This window comes from Hyperolius riggenbachi, chromosome 2 (genome assembly GCF_040937935.1).
Source record: "Hyperolius riggenbachi isolate aHypRig1 chromosome 2, aHypRig1.pri, whole genome shotgun sequence".
In the NCBI taxonomy this organism is placed as follows: domain Eukaryota; kingdom Metazoa; phylum Chordata; class Amphibia; order Anura; family Hyperoliidae; genus Hyperolius; species Hyperolius riggenbachi.
In genome coordinates this window covers 91,574,919-91,593,996 of record NC_090647.1, presented here as the reverse complement: position 1 = coordinate 91,593,996, position 19,078 = coordinate 91,574,919, and the positions used below count along the sequence as shown (strand labels likewise).

Here is a 19,078-nt window from a genome sequence, read left to right as displayed (position 1 = left end):
TTGCTTATTCAAATTTGAGTTTGTGTGCAAATTGTCACATACAGGTGTCCACGGCATACAAACATTTGCACACAAACACACATTTTAATGTAAAAAGTGTAACGCTGCCTTAGAACTGCTGGGCGAGCCTGACTTGTCCATACAGTTTTCGGCTATTTTTCCCTGGGCGAGTCAGGCTATTCCAAACTGCCAGGGAGGCTAAAAACAATGTTCTTCCTGCAGGTGCGTGTGTGAAAAAGCAATAACATACCACTATTTCATTCGGGCTAACCTTTGCCACGCAAAAGCAGACTATCCAAGTTTTTTTTAGATGGCTTATGTTCTCCAGCCCTGAAGTGCTTTAGTGAAAAAAAAAAGCCTATGTTTGGTCATTATTACAATCCACTCAGTTAAGGGTATAGTTAATACAAACTGCTTAACAAAAAAAACGCAGGTATAACTTTACCTGGACAAGACAGCTAGTAGATCACTGTTCTTCAGGCAGTCTGATAGGTTATCCACTGCTGCCTCCAGAGTAAGCAGAACTTCCATCACATAGCCCTAGAAATATTAAAACTACTGTTAAAAGCCTGTAATTCACCCCAGTGATCACACACTCATCCTCTCCTATACTCTGTGGCAGACCTGTATGGTCATTATTACCAATGGTCTTCAAAGCCCATCTAAACCAAAATTAAACACAGCAAAGTCGAATAGGTCTAATAGCAATCAGGATTAGTGACTATAAACAGTGTACTCAATCAAAGTTGAGGGCAGAACACCATTTTACATAGGCTAAACTTGCTTGGAACTGCAGTATAAGTTGCATAATGTCCTCTCTGGAGTCAACAGCTAAATAGGTCAATCGGGTTTGACCATGTGTCACCCCAATATCAAGAGTAACAGTAGATGCCAGTTTACATTTCCAAGCACTTCTGCAGCTTAACAGAAACCATGTAGAGGGAAAAACTTAGTTCACAGGAAGTAGGCAGGGAGTTGCTGTAAGACCTCAGCTCTGCTAAAAGAAAATGGGGTGGGGCGGAGAGGTCTAGTACCTGTATGGATAAGTGCAAAGTGCATGCAAACACAGTTTGCCAAGGGATACATGCCTTAAAAATGTCAGTTCCAGGGGTAATAATTCTATTTTACATTACTCAACATGACTGTTTTCAAAGTTTGCCTTGTTCAATTTTAGGTTTAGTTGGGCTTTACGAATAAGAATGAAAAAGTTGTAAAAGTAATTGCCTAATGGGTCAAGGAAGGTGGCTGGGTTCTCGCAGACAACCAGATTTAATGTTTTATGGGAGTTCCAGGTAAAGAAATCTTAAAGTGAGAGAAACAAGGAGGCTGTCATTTTATTTATCTTAAAGTAAATATCAGTTGCCTGACTGTTCTGCTATTCTTTTTGCTGTAGTAATTTCTGAAGCACATATTAATACTGGCATCCTGATCAGTATACTTGTTCTGAGACAGGAACTCAGAAAACATTACAGCAAGAAGACCGGATCACCAGGCAAGTCCGCAACACTACCTGCCTATTCTTACCTTTTAGTTTCCTATGCCTTAGTAGTCTATTACTTCCATCAAGGGGTTTGCACCAATTTTGTTAAATCATGGCAATAGGTCTAATGACACTTTCTTGGTGGGACTTATGCAATGGGCTAGTCAGCATATAAGTCACTGTACCAAACTGACGTGAGAAAAAAACTCTAGTTTGTGTTACTAGTATTTGTGTTGCAAAGAGACTGCAGCTACATTTGAATTGCTTTGAGCCAACATTCCAAATGAACCCCTCACACTTGTACTGATTTTGTGAACCGCGGCCTTTGCTAAAAAAGGGGTTTACAGTAGTACCCCTCCCATTCCCTGCACAGCCCCCTCTTCCATTTGTCTCACCCATGTATAGCAGCCCCTCTTTTCATGAACAGCTCTCTTAGGGATCACTTTCCCCTTTTCATGTGGTGCTCCGCATTTTCAGACCCCTCTTTCATATGTAGTAACCCCACTTTCATGTTCAGTTGCCCCATTGAGCAGCCACCGCCCAAGGCATGGGCCTCTGCGGCCTTTCCAGAAATCTACAGAAAAGAAAATCCAGAAATATGGCCCTGAATGTAGATGCTTTACTATTCATTTTGCCAGCGTACCGCAGCAGTCTCTGCATAAAAACACAAAGCCAGGATGCTAGATGCAGTAACAACATAAGCTGCCAACTTTTGAGAAATGCAATCCCTTGACTGGTAAATTTTGCTGAACATTAACAGATGTACATTGTAGCTTTAAAGGAAAAACTGGGCCACTGCCATGATTATTTTCATAACCAAATGTTGCGAGAACCATTTTGAATTTTCTGCTTCAAACCTCACTGACTTACGCCATGAGAATGAGAAAGCTGCTTGAATCTTACACACACATGCACGCGCCTGCAGGCACACGCACGCACACCTGAAAGCACACATGCACGCGCGCGCACACACACTACTGCTGAGAGCTGAATAATACCTGAATTTCATCCCCGTATTCCCCAATGACCTCCACCAATCTAGACAGAAGGTCGGATAAAGCATGGGCTGAGAGTGGCTGCTTCAGAGCTCGCAGTATCTGGAATGAGCGGCCTGCATAATGGCGGGAAGAGCTGGCTAGAGCGGTCTGTAGGGCCACTTCACTCAGGTGCTGCTCCAAATGGAAGCCTGTGGAAGAAAACACATACACCAAAACAATCATCAGTGGTTCCTTATCTGAAGGGAATAGGGTACCAAGCCCCCCCCCCCCAAAAAAAAAACAACCCACTCAAGCTTCAGCTCCCATATAACCCTGTATGATATCGTAGGCTATCACAGGAAGGCCCATGAAGGACGAGCTGAGAAAAAGGATATCAATACAATTGTTCTGAAATGTGTGAGGAGACATATAAGTGGGATCAAAGTGGTCACTATGGCCTCAATTCACTAAGCTTTATCAAACACTTTATCGAATGTTTGATAATTTACCTCATAGGTAAAACTAATTTCGAATTCACTAAGGTGTTATAGATTTATTGAACATTTTATTGATAAAACATTCGATAAATATACAACACCTTAATGAATTCAAAATTAGATTTTACCCTTGAGGTAAATTATTAATTCATTAAGGTGTTAAAGATTTATTGAACGTTTTATTGATAAAACATTCAATAAATATATAACACCTTAGTGAATTCGAAATTAGTTTTTACCTATGAGGTAAATTATCAAACGTTCGATAAAGTGTTTGATAAAGCTTAGTGAATTGAGGCCTATATCTTTACTCTGTTTTACAGACCATTCAGCACCTTTCACCTGATAACACACTGCGTGTGGCGCAAGGGCTGTGGAATCGGTACAAAAATCATCCAACTCCAACTCCTCAGTTTATCAAACCACCGACTCCAGGTAGCCAAAATGACTGACTCCTCGACTCCGACTCCACAGCCCTTGGAGGGCTATGAAGTGGGTACAAAAATCATCTGACTCCACGCAGCCCTGTGTGGAGCAATACCAAATTCCTTTGTATACAGTATTTGATTTTTTTTTTTTTTTGAGGCTTACATTTCATTTTAGATTAGACTTATTTTTTTTCTTCTCATGGACACTAGTTCATTCACAAGTTCTGTTTACATAAGTACCCCGAAACAAAAAATTACAGAGTAGTTACCTGACTTGGAGTCTTTGAACACAGACACCACATGGCGCATGAAGTTGGTGAGCTGTTCCATACTTTTCGAGTTCTGGTTTTTGGGTGTGATATCTTCATGGCACCAGAGTGGACCAAAGGCTCTGCAAACATAAGGACACTTTTCGATATAGAATAAGGAGCTAAGTGGAGCAATGTACATGAACAAGCTGTTCTGAGGAGAAACATCACATGCTTTGGTATTTCAATCATTGACCCTTTTTCTCCTTATTTATTGTATTTGCTGCTCACATTTGATCATAGTGCCAGAAGAAAATACCGACAGGCCAGGAAAGTAGCACTATAAGAGAAGTGGGATCATAAATGCATTTTTGTATGGGGCAATACATAAAAAGAGGCAAACATCCACCCCACTTCTTGGACTTTCTTTGCACGTGAAGGGACAGCCTCTCCAGGAGGGAAGACTGCAGCTATTTCTTCTATGCTCGATATTTTACACATATCAAGGCAGCAGTCTCAGTGCTGGTACACTGAATGGACATCTATTCAGTCTAAAATAGGAATGTCAAAAATCCAGTCCCCAAGGACCGAGGTCCTTACAGGTTTTTGGCACAGCTTAAATTTATTGATGGGACTGAATCAGGAAATGTGTGGTACAACAGGTAGAACACATTTCTCCATTTCTCAGTCCATTCTATACCCGACATAGATATGGCCCTCCAGGACTGCAGTTCGACACCTGTGGTTTAAAGATGAGGGGTTACCTTGGGCAGAGTATACAAGGCAGATATTAGGTGTGCCATGGCCAAACCGATAACATACAATGCAAAACAAACACCACAGTGTATATACAATAAGCAACTACAGAATGCACCATGTGCTGATGGTACAGTGGTTTGCAAAAGTATTGAAGTTTTCCACATTTTGTCATATTACTGCTACAAACATGAATCAATTTTATTGGAATTCCACATGAAAGACCAACACAAAGTGCTGTACCCGTGAGAAGTGGAACAAAAATCATACATGATTCCAAACATTTTTTTACAAATAACTGCAAAGTGGGGTGTGCGTTATTATTCAGCCCCCTTTGGTCTGAGTGCAGTTAGTTGCCCTTAGACATTGCCTGATGAGTGCTAATGACTAAATAGAGTGCACCAGTGTGTAATCTAATGTCAGTACAAATACAGCTGCTCTGTGACAGCCTCAGAGGAAGAGAGAGAGAGAGAATATTGGGAGCAATAACACCATGGAGTCCAAAGAACACACCAGACAGGTCAGGGATAAAGTTATTGAGAAATTTAAAGCAGGCTTAGGCCACTTTCACATTATGAAATGCGGATGGCCGTGTGTTCGAAACGCAACGCATACGAACGCACGCCATCCGCATTTCTATACGTTGCGTGGCTGATCCCATTCACCTGAAGTGAATGGGTCAGCCGCGTGTTTCAGCAAAAAATGTGTGCAGCATGCGTTTCTGGACCGCACTGGTCCGGAACGCATGCAGTGTGAACATCAGACAGGGCAGTCTATGCACTGTCTGATGTCGTGCGTGTCTGCCTCCTGCACACGTTCCCGAAACGCGGATGGGAAAGCGTGCAATGTGAACGGGGCCTTAGGCTACAAAAAGATTTCCAAAGCCTAGAACGTCCCACGGAGCACTGTTCAAGCGATCATTCAGAAATGGAAGGAGTATGGCACAACTGTAAACCTACCAAGACAAGGCCGTACACCTAAACTCACAGGCCAAACAAGGAGAGCGCTGATCAGAAATGCAGTCAAGTGGCCCATGGTGACTCTGGACGAGCTGCAGAGACCTACAGCTCAGGTGGGGGAATCCGTCCATAGGACAACTATTAGTCGTGCACTGTACAAAAGTTGGCCTTTATGGAAGAGTGGCAAGAAGAAAGCCATTGTTAACAGAAAAGCATAAGAAGTTCCGTTTGCAGTTTGCCACAAGCCATGTGGGGGACACAGCAAACATGTGGAAGAAGGTGCTCTGGTCAGATGAGACCAAAATGGAACCTTTTGGCCAAAATTCAAAACGCTCAACAACTTAAGACAGAAACAGGTTGGGCAGAACCCAAGTAAAACAGGGAGTAAAAAGAATAAAGAACAGGACAACATCAGCAAGGATACGGAGTCGTCATGTCAGGAGGATTCAGATGGTGGGTTACCTTCCTCATCTTCGGCCTCGGCTTTTTTAGCCACTGGGCAGAAGGTGGGAAGGTGACAGAAACCAACAGTAGAGGAGCCAAAGCCCCAAGTGCAGATCTAGAAGTTATCAACTTGACAGATGAGGAGATCCCTCAGGAATATCTGTCATTATTATCGAAGGGTTTGGGGTTTTGTCCCACATACAATATAAATGTGTTTGATACAATAGTTGATCTGCATTTGTTTGGACGACGTATTTTATTACAGGCCCTCTACGGTGATAAACCTAAAAAAATCCCCTCAAGCATTTTAGAGAAGCCGTGGTCAGATGAGGATCTTGCTATCATCCAAGCTTTAAAAGAGTTACAAGGAGATACTGAGGCTTGTTCTCAAGTTGAACATACAAATGTATACGCATCTTATTTTGTCCCTACTCTAGAGGAGGTGGGACTACGGAACACTTCAAAAAAATTTCCACCTTTTTCTCTTTTCTCTAATTTGAAAACTTTTATGGAGGTGGTAGAAAGGGACATTTCTAAACTAAGAGGACATAAGACAGACGGTGACAATCTGGATTTGGCTGAACGCAACACACTTGCAGAGCTAATGTTAAACAAAAAATGGGTTATTAAACCCTCAGATAAAGGGGGAAACATTGTGCTGATGAGGGCTGAGCGTTACAGAGAGATGTGCCTGGATATCTTGAGAAATCAGGATTGTTATGTGAGGGTCTCCCCGTCCAGGGCTGCACGCTGCCAGGGGGAGCTATTTGCAATAATCAACGACGCTTTTTCCAGCACGGTAATTGATTTGGATGTAGTGACGTTTTTGAAAGTACTTAATCCGGTTTTACCAACATTCTATTCACTTCCCAAAGTTCATAAAGACCTCAAAAAACCCCCGGGGCGCCCGATTGTATCGGGTAGGGGATCCCTTACTGAACGGGCAAGCGCATATATAGATAGACATCTTCAGCCGCACGTTTGTGCATTACCATCATATGTTCGAGATTCATCATACTTATTGCAGATTTTGGAAAATCTACAGCTTCCCCCTGGTGTGTTGCTTGTGACTCTGGACGTGGAGGCCCTCTATTCAAGTATACCACACGATTTAGGTGTGGAGGCTGTTACGATTTTTTTGGGGGGGAGTTGGGCATACAGAATACTGCACATAATATGTTTCTGCTGACCCTTCTGGATTTCATTTTGAGAAACAATATTTTTTTGTTTGAGGACACCCACTACCTCCAGGTGCAGGGGGCAGCGATGGGCACCACGTGTGCTCCGTCGTATGCCAACCTGTACCTGGGGGCGTGGGAGAGGGAGCTGTTTTCCGATGAGGGCCTGGCAATGTACCTGTGCCACGCATTGGCCTGGCACAGGTACATTGACGATATCTTGCTTTTTTGGACGGGTGGCAAAGAATTATTGCTACAATTTATTACAACTATCAATAAAAACATCTGGAACCTCAGGTTTACTATGCACATGAGTCATGTGGAGGTTCCATTTCTGGATCTTCTGATCTCGGTCTCGACTGCGGGCCTTGTCTCTACAAGTTTATATAGGAAAGAAACGGCAACAAATGCACTTCTGAGAGCAGAAAGCTTTCATCCAAAACATACTATTAACGGTATCCCTACTGGACAGTATTTGCGGATTTGACGCAACTGTTCAGAGGATGATGCTTTTCAGAGGGAGGCCCTGCAGCTGAGATCGAGATTCAGACAAAGAGGATATAAGAATAAGACTCTTATCAAGGCTTATAAGAGAGCTAATGCTAGTAACAGATCTGCCCTATTGGATAGAAGTAGATGTCCCGCCAGCGAGCGGTCAGAGGCAATCAGGTTCTGCACCAGATTCTCGGCACAGCATCAAGAGGTTTCGAGGATATTGGATAGGCATTGGCATATCCTCACTAACGATGCCAAATTGAGCACAGTGTTAACACAAACTCCCCTTTATTCATTTCGGAGGGCACCGTCCCTACGGGATCTTTTGGTTAACAGTCATTTTGTCGATCCTCGGGCCAACAAAAAGCACTGTAAGGTGACTGGTACATATACTTGTGGTGGTTGTTCGGTATGCCGTTACATTCAGGTGGGCAGATCGGTCCGCCTCCCGGATTGCCGGGATTGGTGTTTCCCACACTATGTAAATTGTAGTACTACTCTTGTGGTTTACTTGCTGCTCTGCACTTGCGGGGCCTTTTATGTGGGAAAGACCAAGAATGAATTTCGTACACGCATCTCGCAACATATTGCAAGTATTAAGAGTCCAAATTATAATAACCTTACTCCCGTGGCGAAACATTTCAAGTCCGCTCACGGTGGTAGGTTTCAACATGTGCGCTTTGTTGGTCTGGACAGAATTCATAACTCTGCAAGAGGTGGTAACATGGATCGCTTGCTTCTACAACGTGAAGCAAGGTGGATATTTGATTTGGAGGCAACTAAGGAACCAGGCCTCAATGAAAACACAAGCTATGTTCCCTTTCTGCCACCTTAGGGATTTCTGGTGCAGCATCCCACACCTGAAGGGTCTGTTTTGCTCTTCTAGTAGGAGGGGCTTTGGGGGCTCCCTGCTGGGGCATCTCATATCTAGTTTTCCGCATGATGTTTAGGGAGAAAATTTCTTGATTTGTGTTTATGCCATAATTGGCTTGATCCCCATCTGGATAGGGATGTGCATGTACGCACATCTCTTCCTTTTTTTTTATGGTGGGGGTAGTCAAAAACGTAAGAGTGAGCGGAATTATATGTACTGTGATTTAAAATTATCCATTTAGATTCGTTGTTTTGCAAAGCCACATATACATATGTTAGGCGTTTTCTAATTGCGAATAATAATTATGACTGTATAGTTATTTTGTCTTTGTGATGTTGTTTTGGGATGGGATGTGGAACGCTTGTGTCTGTTTGTGCTGCCGCCGTCTGATCCGGCTGCTTTGGCGTCTCCCGCCCCTTCCCCGGGGCCTGCGTGCGGGGGGGCGGGGCTTGGCGGACGCGCCGGGTGTGCTATTGGGCGCGCCCGTCTTGTCTGCCCGCTCCGCCCGTCCGCTCGCATTGGCCCTGGTGTGGGGGCGGGAGATGCCGTACCTGCGGTCGGATTGGACGGCGGCCTGCACATAGACGCAGCGTGGTCCACAGAGAGACACGCCTCCTGAAGAAGCCGGCAGAGTCCGGCGAAATCGATCGAGGACGCCGTCCTCCACCATGAGGTCTTACCCTCCATGCCTCCATGCTGCCTAAACCAGGTGCTGCATCCTTCTCTCCACACCTCCATCACCAGAGACTCGGCTAGTCTTTCCAGGCTCTGTCATAGCAGGCCAACATCAAGGCCCCAGACCGGTGGATACAGTAAGAGCCCTGAGGGCACCTCAACTGCACATGCGGCCTGCATAGTGACATTGATCATATTGCCATGCACCTTGTCTGCTTGTTTTGCTTTGTGAATTGGCTAGCACTGGATGTGCTTTGCTGCTGCTTCAATTGATACATGCTGCTACTTGATGTGCTTGTTTGCCAAAAGTTCTTTAGGAATCACACTGCATGTGCTATGCTATGCTATAATACAGGACTGCACTCTGCTATATCAACATACTATACTGAGGTGACTTGCTAGCCTGATGGGACGCTGAGTACTCCATTTGTTTCAATGGATGATCATGTGCACAAAATAGGAGGCTATATGATATGAAGAAATCATTATGTACTGGATGAATGTTCTGGAATCCATTTTTCAAATGAACTTCCTATGATATCCATAAATCTCTGCTTGTGAGGGATTTGGCAACATTTTTTCATAACAAGGTTTTGATCTATTTTTGTAGGGCTGCGCAGCCATTAACACGTGTGCACACGATCCAGAGATACATCTATGTTTAGGAGGGGGAGAGTATAGGGGACGCCTGGGTGGGTATGTGCATGGATGGGGTGGGGGATGGGCTATATGGTGGGAATTTTATCTTGCAGTTTTTAATAATGAGCATATGTTTGAATAAAGTTTTGTATTTTTGAATAAGACTGATTTGTATTCAATCAGGTCTCACTCCTCCTTTACTCTATCTCATAGTTTGTACTATCGCATTTCTATACGTTGCGTGGCTGATCCCATTCACCTGAAGTGAATGGGTCAGCCGCGTGTTTCAGCAAAAAATGTGTGCAGCATGCGTTTCTGGACCGCACTGGTCCGGAATGCATGCAGTGTGAACATCAGACAGGGCAGTCTATGCACTGTCTGATGTCGTGCGTGTCTGCCTCCTGCACACGTTCCCGAAACGCGGATGGGAAAGCGTGCAATGTGAACGGGGCCTTAGGCTACAAAAAGATTTCCAAAGCCTAGAACGTCCCACGGAGCACTGTTCAAGCGATCATTCAGAAATGGAAGGAGTATGGCACAACTGTAAACCTACCAAGACAAGGCCGTACACCTAAACTCACAGGCCAAACAAGGAGAGCGCTGATCAGAAATGCAGTCAAGTGGCCCATGGTGACTCTGGACGAGCTGCAGAGACCTACAGCTCAGGTGGGGGAATCCGTCCATAGGACAACTATTAGTCGTGCACTGTACAAAAGTTGGCCTTTATGGAAGAGTGGCAAGAAGAAAGCCATTGTTAACAGAAAAGCATAAGAAGTTCCGTTTGCAGTTTGCCACAAGCCATGTGGGGGACACAGCAAACATGTGGAAGAAGGTGCTCTGGTCAGATGAGACCAAAATGGAACCTTTTGGCCAAAATTCAAAACGCTATGTGTGGTGGAAAACTAACACTGCACATCACTCTGAACATACCATCCCACTGTCAAATATGGTGGTGGCAGCATCATGCTCTGGGGGTGCTTCTCTTCAGCAGGGACAGGGAAGCTGGTCAGAGTTGATGGGAAGATGGATGGAGCCAAATACAGAGCAATCTTGGAGGAAAACCTCTTAGAGACTGCAAAAGACTTGAGACTGGGGCGGATGTTCACCTTCCAGCAGGACAACAACCCTAAACATAAAGCCAGGGCAACAATGGAATGGTTTAAAACAAAACATATCCATGTGTTAGAATGGCCCAGTCAAAGTCCAGATCTAAATGCAATTGAGAATCTGTGGCAAGATCTGAAAACTGCTGTCCACAAACGCTGTCCATCTAATCTGACTGACTGTTTTGCAAAGAAGAATGGGCAAGGATTTCGGTCTCTAGATGTGCAAAGCTGGTAGAGACATACCCTAAAAAAATGGCAGCTGTAATTGCAGCAAAAGGTGGTTCTACAAAGTATTGACTCAGGGGGCCGAATAATTACGCACACCCCCAATTATTTTTTTTTAAATGTCTGGAATCATGTATGATTTTTGTTCCACTTCTCACGTGTACACCACTTTGTGTTGGTATTCCATGTGGCATTCCAATAAAATTGATTCATGTTTGTGGCAGTAATGTGACAAAATGTGGAAAACTTAAAGGGGCCGAATACTTTTGCAAAGCACTGTATGTTGGTATGGTATCTTACAAATGTACACATTGGTGGCAATGATCTTTAAAGTGGACCTGAACTCTTGCACAGGACAGAAGGAAAACATAGAGAAATGCACCCTGTATGTATTTAAAGAGTTTAGTCTGTCTAATTCCTACTCATCTGTGACTTATCCCAACTGTCATGTGATCTCTTAGTTGTGTTAACTGGCCGCCTTGGCAGAGCAGCTAATTTTCAAACACAGGATGTTAACCCTATGTCTGCTTCCATGAAAGCAGGAAGTAGACACTGCAGATTTATTGCAGGATTTGTATCAGCTGTAACAAAGAATCATTCTCTAAAGGTTATTATTCTGTTGCTTATCTATTAGAGCAGAGAGAAGGTTCGCTTTAAGCACAACTTTCTTCAGGAAGGCAATGCTGGTTTTCAAACATAAAAATTGTACTGGGTGTGAAAACCTTTCTATTCCGTATTTCTGCACTCATGTAGCAATGACTGGTACAGCAGCAGATGGCACTGTTGATCTCTGTTTGCACTACACCTATTTTCTGGAGCAGTGGTGACAGATAAGGGGGGGAAGCATTTTTCAGATAGCTGAAGTGCTTTGCAGTACGCTGGGATTAGAGGAAAGAAAATAAATGTTACAGCTCTGCCTTCAGAATATTTCAGAGAAATGTTCCACTCTCGTTAGCATGTGATATACGTGACAATCTGAGCACAGATCTCCAAGGTCACCTATGAAATGTGGGAGTTTATAGTGTAAATTGCTCTGACTCCATAGTGAAATTATAATAGCAAAGAATGGATCTCAGCTGTCTCTTGTACCGCTCAATGCGGCTCAGCCTGACGACCCGTATGCAACACATGGTGCCTGAAACGACAGTTTCAGGAAGCCTTTACTAAGGGTGCACACACATCCAATTTTAATTGGCCAATATTAACACTTATGTAGTATGAGGGCCTGCAGGCTTTTAGTATTATGAACAGAATGTGTAGATAAGCTCTCTGGCCTTGATTGCATTGATTTTGCAACGTTTGTTTTTTTTGTTTAAATTGCAGCAATTTTCCTGCAATTCTCGTACAAGTGAATGAGAAAGTGTTTTTCAAAACGCAAACACAACGTAAAATGATGGTCAGTGTGCCTCAGCCTTATGCCCGGCACCCGCTTGCGTTTGCAAATCGCTATCGCAATCACTTAGGATTTTGCTATCGTTTTGCACAGCGATTTCTGAGATGTTAGATAAGCATTTTTTGAACATTTGCCTGCCATTTTTGGGTGTGACAGACTACCACTATAAGGGTAATGCAAGCCAAGAGCTAGAAGAAAGCTTTGCGCACTAAAACAATGTTTTACACGTGTGTCCAGGCAAAAGCCAACTGTGACAGTCTATGCGACGCGTTCTTTTAGAAACCAATGGAATTTCACATAAAGGTGGTTTTGAAATACAGGTAGACCCTGACTTACAAACGACCCGCTGGTACGAATGGCAAGAAAATGGGAACAAGTCAAAAACATTTTTTTCAAACAGACAATAGTTTTTGAAAAAATCAATATCAAAAAAATTCTAAGAAAAATAGTTTTTAAACTCAGTAAAATTAAATTTTGATGTGGTACAATAAACTATATAGTGAGTTCCAAGCACATATTAAAGCAAACCTGTGATCCAGCCATGGATAAAGAGGGACCGAAGGAGGTATAAAGGGGGACAGGGATCACAGGTGGTACAGAGGGACACAGTGGAAGCATGGAGGGGAGGTGCCACAGATGGAGACACTGAGGGAATGGGAACAGAGGTGACACAGAGGGGGACATTGGAGGCACAGGGGACAGAGATGGCAGTGTTCTGACTTAAGAACTGATTCAGGTTCAGAATGAACCTACCGTCCCTATCTCATTCATTAAGGCCTGGTTCACATTTGCGATTTTTCACGGAACCGGCCATCAGGATCAGGTAAATACTATCAGTTTTTACAGCCAGTGTGCTGTAAACTGTCCGTTTTCTATTTGTTCCTAAGTAGCTGCAAAACTTTCCGTTTCCAGTCCGGGAAATTACCGTAGGTCCTGCTGCATTTTTTTGTCCGTTGAGCGGAACGGACAACGGATCCGTATAAGCGGATGGATGTGAACGGATCCGTTGGTTTAACATTGGATCTGTTCGCACACCGGACCGTTTGTACAGTATATGTTCCGCTCACCGCTAATGTGAACGGGGGACTACCTGTACTTCAAAAAAAATACTGCCTCAAACCATCTATCTGAAAAACAGGCCAGCCAATCGGATAAGCAAAGCAGACTATTTTTGGAAGTAAAGTTCCCTCCGTATAAGGATCGTCCCCTCCTGGGGCTCACTGATGTCTGGCATTATACTATTCACAGAATGTAGAAAAGCTGCATGCTGAATAAACTGTGGTTTGTAAACGTACAGAACAAGTTTACTTATCAGATATTCTTCACAGAGTGCTATAAAGATTAGCTCTGATAATCTGCAACAGTTATTTTAACTTACAGTATTTGGGATCCGCCTCTACAAAAGATGCAGAGATCTGTGTACAAGTGCAAAATGGTTGGGTGGTCATACCTGATTATAGCCAGTGGACTCTAAACTCAGACTACCTTTCTACTTTAAAAGATTAGCCATAGCAGGATAACCTGTTTTCTTCATTATCATTTTGGAATTTTTAGTTTTTTCTTTGTAAAGCAAAACTAATGGTAGGTACACACCATACAATTTTCTGGCAGATTTACACTTGCCAGATCGATTATTTCCAACATGTCCGATCTGAATTTCGATGGATTTTTTCAATATCTGATCTTTTTTTGATTATTTTTTCGATTTTTTTTATCGGTTTTTGTTCAGTTCTATGAAAAACTATCAAAAAATGATGGAAAAAAACTATTACATTTAAAAAGAAAAAAGAAAAAAAAAATCGATCGAAATTCAGATCGGACATGTTGGAAATAAACGATCTGGCAAGTAAATCTGCCAGAAAATTGTATGGTGTGTACCTAGCATAAGGTAGAAAAGCATCTAAGAGCAACGGTCAACACTACCTGATCCTACTAGTCCCCCCCTTTCCTAATCTGGTAGTATGTTTTTTCTTTTTAAGGTTCCGGCTCAGATTTAGGGCTGGTTCACACGGGCGTCTGCTGAGCTTTTGCTTGGCATTGCGTTCAAACGCCAGCGTTTAAAAGCTAGCTTTTGAAGGCTTTTGAAAAGCGTTCAAGGCTAGCAGTTCTGGTCTCTGCTATTGTTTCCTCGCGTTTACCGCCTCTGAAAGCAGCATGTTGCTTTTGAGACTAGACGCAACGCTGGGATCTACTGCCAGGCTTTCATGAAAGCCTGCAAAAGCCAGTTCTAAACGCTCCCATTCACTTGCATGGGATGGCAGTAGATCCCAAAAAACGCTGCGTCTGAAACGCTGCGTTAAACGCCACAAAAACGCCCGTCTGAAGCAGCCTTTACTTCAAGTTTTAACAGGATGAACTGTGCAGGGAAAACGAAATGGGTTAAGCCTCTGTCTTTCCTGAAGAAGCAGAGCAAGCCAGAGCCATGGCTCCCTTGTGAGTCACAGCTACTGATAAGGCTAATTACCATCTGATGAAGCTAAACCAACACACAGGGCACATTGCAATTTATTTCTACAGCGTTTATACATGGAATGTATTTGGGTAATTTTTGGTGTGGGAGGGAAACAGCCAATTTTACATGTAAAATAATATAATTGTTTAATAAAAAATGTATGTGGGTGCAGTTTACTATTTGGCCACAAGTCAAAAAAGTCCTGGATGTGAACGTTCTCGCATCCCGGAACTACAAAGAGGCTGGGAAACTTTTTTCCGGGCAGAAATACTGCGCTCTCTGAATAGAAAGTGTCGGTATTTCTCCAGGGGACTTAGATCGGTGAATGGGAATTATATTCCCATTCACTGATAGGGGGGCTAGCGGCTGGAGCGCGCCCGATCGCACACACCATGCGGCGGCAGCGGCAGAGCCTATCTGGATGAGTAAGTTCGTCCAGAAAGGCTGAACTGGTTAAAGAGACACTGAAGTAAAAAAAAAAAAAAGATATAATGAATTGGTTGTGTAGTACGGATAATTACTAGAACATTAGTAGCAAAGAAAATATTCTCATATTTCTATTTTCAGTTATATAGTTTTTTTTTTATAACATTACATCATTCTCTAATATTTGCAGTTTACACACTACTCAGTATTCTAAATGATTTTACAGAGCAGCCCAGTGAACTTTTGACCTGTCCTCTGGAGGGGAAAAGAAAATACAGTGACTGACAGTTGAGATAACAAGCTTCAGAAGACAGAGCTCTCTGCAACTTTGAAAGTCGTGGAGCTCAATGGCGCATTTGCATAGATAACTGGAGTTTCTTAACTCTTCCTGTACTGGAAACAATTAGACTTATGTCTCTGCTCCTAATGTTTTATTTCTTAGCTGTACTACACATACAAATCATATAAATTTTTTTTTTCGCTTCCGTGTCTCTTTAACCTCCCTGGCGGTTTATTAAAATCCGCCAGGGGGCAGCAAATACGTTTTTTTTTTTTCATGTAGCGAGACAACGTCTCGCTACATGATAGCCGCTGCTCAGCGGCATCCCCCCAGCCCCTCCGATCGCCTTCGGCGATCGGAGATCAAGAGATCCCGTTCAAAAAACGGGATCTCTTGCAGGGCTTCCCCCGTCGCCATGGCAACGGGGCGGGATGATGTCACCGACGCCGTGACGTCAAAGGGGAATCCGATCCACCCCACAGTGCTGCCTGGCACTGATTGGCCAGGCAGCGCACGGGTTCTGGGGGGGGGGGGGGGCGGCTGCGGCGCGACGGATAGCGGCGGATCGGCGGCGATCGGAGGTTACACGCAGCTAGCAAAGTGCTAGCTGCATGTAACAAAAAAAAAATTATGCAAATCGGCCCAGCAGGACCTGAGCGGTGCCTCCCGGCGGCATAGCCCGACCTCAGCTCGGGCTTACCGCCAGGGAGGTTAAGCTTGCTTAACCACTTCACCCCAAATCGTTTTTTATCCTAACGGACAAGAGCGATTTTCACCTTTCAGAGCTCATTCCTTTCTTTTGCCAATAGCTTAATCACTACTAATCACAATTAAATGATCTATATCTTGGGTTTTTTTAACCAACAATTGGGCTTTTTGGGGTTGATATTGGTTTTCAGTAATTACTTTATTTTCTATGCATTTTAAAGGGAAAAACAAGGAAAAAAATTAAACTAATACACTATTTCCCCAATATCATCCCCTATAGTTTTAATATAAACACTACTACATTTTATCTTCCTATTTGTCCTGGTTATCACATGATTTTAATTATGTCCCTAGTACAAATTATGGTGACAATATATTATTTGAAAATAAAGGTGTATTTTTTTCGATGGTGGTTTTTTTTTCACTATTTTTACGTGCAAGGGAATGCACGTGCAGGGGCGCGCACGTGCAGGCGCACAGTGGCAGCAGCACTGTTTGACCGTTAAGAGGCTCTAGCAGAACTTCTTTATAAGTCAGCTTGTCATTAAGTGGTTAAACTGTTCAACTCGCAGACAGTCATCCAAAAGTGCCCATACCATGAATGTGTACACACACTGTCCATGCATGTTTCACGAACCGCACATGCCCAGTGCGCTGGAACTGGGCATGCCGGCATGCTGGGCAGCACGGTGGCATACTGGATAGCACTATCGCCTTGCAATGCTGGGTCCCCGATTTTAATCCCAACCAGAGCACTATCTGCACAGAATTCTCCCCATGTCTTTGTAAGTTTCCTCCGGGCATTACAGCTCAAAAACATACAGATAAATTAATTGCCTACCCAAACAAATTGGCACAAGACTATGATGGACATGACTATGGTAGGGGTTAGATAGTGAGCTCCTTAAAAATAGAATTTTCCTTTAAATACAAAATAATTATATAGGGTTTACGGAAAGTCCTGTTTAGGATTAGAACTATTGATACAATTGTTTATCTCAGGTTTGCTTTAAATCACAGTGGAGTTCTCCTTTAACACTAAATGACAAGACTTGTAGGAGGCACCCAAACTGTATCTTATTTTAAATCATAAAGTTTAGGAGTAAATAGATCTTACCTCCACCAATGAACAAACCACATAGAATTATTTTTTAATGATGCACAAAAAGACAACACGTTTCACAGGTCCTGGCCCGCTTCCTCAGGTCAATGACAAGTACCTAAGTCAGAAGTAGTCACGGGTGTGGGCGCCTCTTTAATACTAGAATTAAAGAGGCGCTCACAACCGCATTTGTTAGTGACCGGAGGTAGTGGGACAGAACCTGTGAAATGGTTTGTCTGTCGGTGGTTGCAGGAGAGCAACCTACCTTCGTGAGTATAATCTACTACTACTCTACTCATATCTAATTTTACCTTACAGTACTGCACCACTGGGTTCCTGGTCCCTCTCATTACAGAATCTAGGCAGTTGCACTACAACCACCAGAAGTCATTCCATCTACTCCTTTAACCCCCTTGGCGTTATGATTCTTTCCAGATTTTAGTGTCAAAAAGTTGTACAATTTTTTTCCCACCCTTTCAGACCTTAAAACGTGGAAAAAATCATGCTGGCAGGGAGATCTGCAGCAGTTCCAGCAATCACTCACCTCCTTGGCTCCAGCGCTGCAGTTTTCCCTCCATCCTCCAGGTGGCGCTGCAACCATAAAGCGAGTGGTGATCACACCAGGGGGAAGCAGAGCCTCGGAGGAGCGGAAGATTGGCGGCCGACGTAGAGATCTCCTGGGAAGAATGTTGAAACGCCTGCTGCGCGCATAGCTCTGCATACAGCCTCCGGCGGCTACCCCGAGCACAAGTCGGGATTACCGCTCTGAGCTGTGGTTTTTCCCCCGACCCTAGCTCGGGATTACCGCCAAAGAGGTTAACACTGGTTGGCACATGCAAACAGTGGTTTCAACAGAACTGTGTTGCAAAAGTGTAACGTAAATAAAACTTCAAAAAACCCACAGAAATGCATATCATAGAAGAAAAGGAGGGTTCCTTTAAAAATAAACAAGCCAGCATAAGCAATACAGAGCTGTTCATAGCTGCACAACGCTGATAACTCCAATCTCAGTCTGCCTTCCTATCACACTGACCCTGTGAAAAATGTGTTTATTTACAGATAGCTGCAATCGGCTTCTGGCAGGCGGCTGCTCACCTGGTGGTCAGGAACTCGATTAACTTGTTGGCTTTTTCATCCGTTTCAGCTGATGTGTCAACATCTTCAATCTCCTGGCTGATCTGGGGGATGTTCCCGCTGCTTCCTCCCAGACTGATGCTGGAGGAGGTAGAGCTGGAGCTCAGGCCAGAGTCTGGCACTGGAGAGGACTGGTACTCCCGCAGAAAGTCAAACCCTCCTGAAAGAGATAATGAAGGAATGTGTTCAATGAGTTCCTCTCTTCAGCACGCACATGGTCTCTGCCAAGACTCATACAGATGGACTGTGAAGGATTCTCATTTATCCATGTCAAGGTACATCCAAATAAAAAGAAAGATTGAACTGGACCCTTTTTCTCTGTTCTAGAAGCCATTTCATCATCCCTGAAGAGTAACTTCAGCAGTCTACCCACAACTCAAGGAGACTAGACTACTGTAACTCTCTGTCCTGTGGCCTACCTGCTAACTGTATGGCCCCGATACAGTCCATCATGAACTCTGCTGCATGGCTCATCCACCTATCCTTCCCCTTCCCCAGTCCTATCCCACTGTCAATCCTTTGTCAATCCTTTGACTGGCTGCCAATCACACAAAGGATACTAAAGTCAAAATCCTGACTCACGTCTACAATGCACTTTACAA

At 43.7% G+C, this 19,078-nt stretch overlaps 1 protein-coding gene across 9 annotated transcripts in view; it reads right to left on the bottom strand.

Moving 5' to 3' along the window:
* The window catches only part of FRY (FRY microtubule binding protein), a 578,021-nt gene that overhangs the window by 93,370 nt on the left and 465,573 nt on the right, over positions 1 to 19,078 (bottom strand). For all 9 annotated transcript variants that reach the window (XM_068267046.1, XM_068267044.1, XM_068267045.1 and 6 more), the window contains 4 exons: positions 18,438 to 18,636; positions 3,652 to 3,773; positions 2,479 to 2,666; positions 446 to 540 (listed from right to left, as the gene is read on the bottom strand). In XM_068267046.1, coding sequence (XP_068123147.1) covers positions 446 to 540; positions 2,479 to 2,666; positions 3,652 to 3,773; positions 18,438 to 18,636 — 604 coding nt within the window. The remainder of the gene's footprint in view (positions 1 to 445; positions 541 to 2,478; positions 2,667 to 3,651; positions 3,774 to 18,437; positions 18,637 to 19,078) is intronic.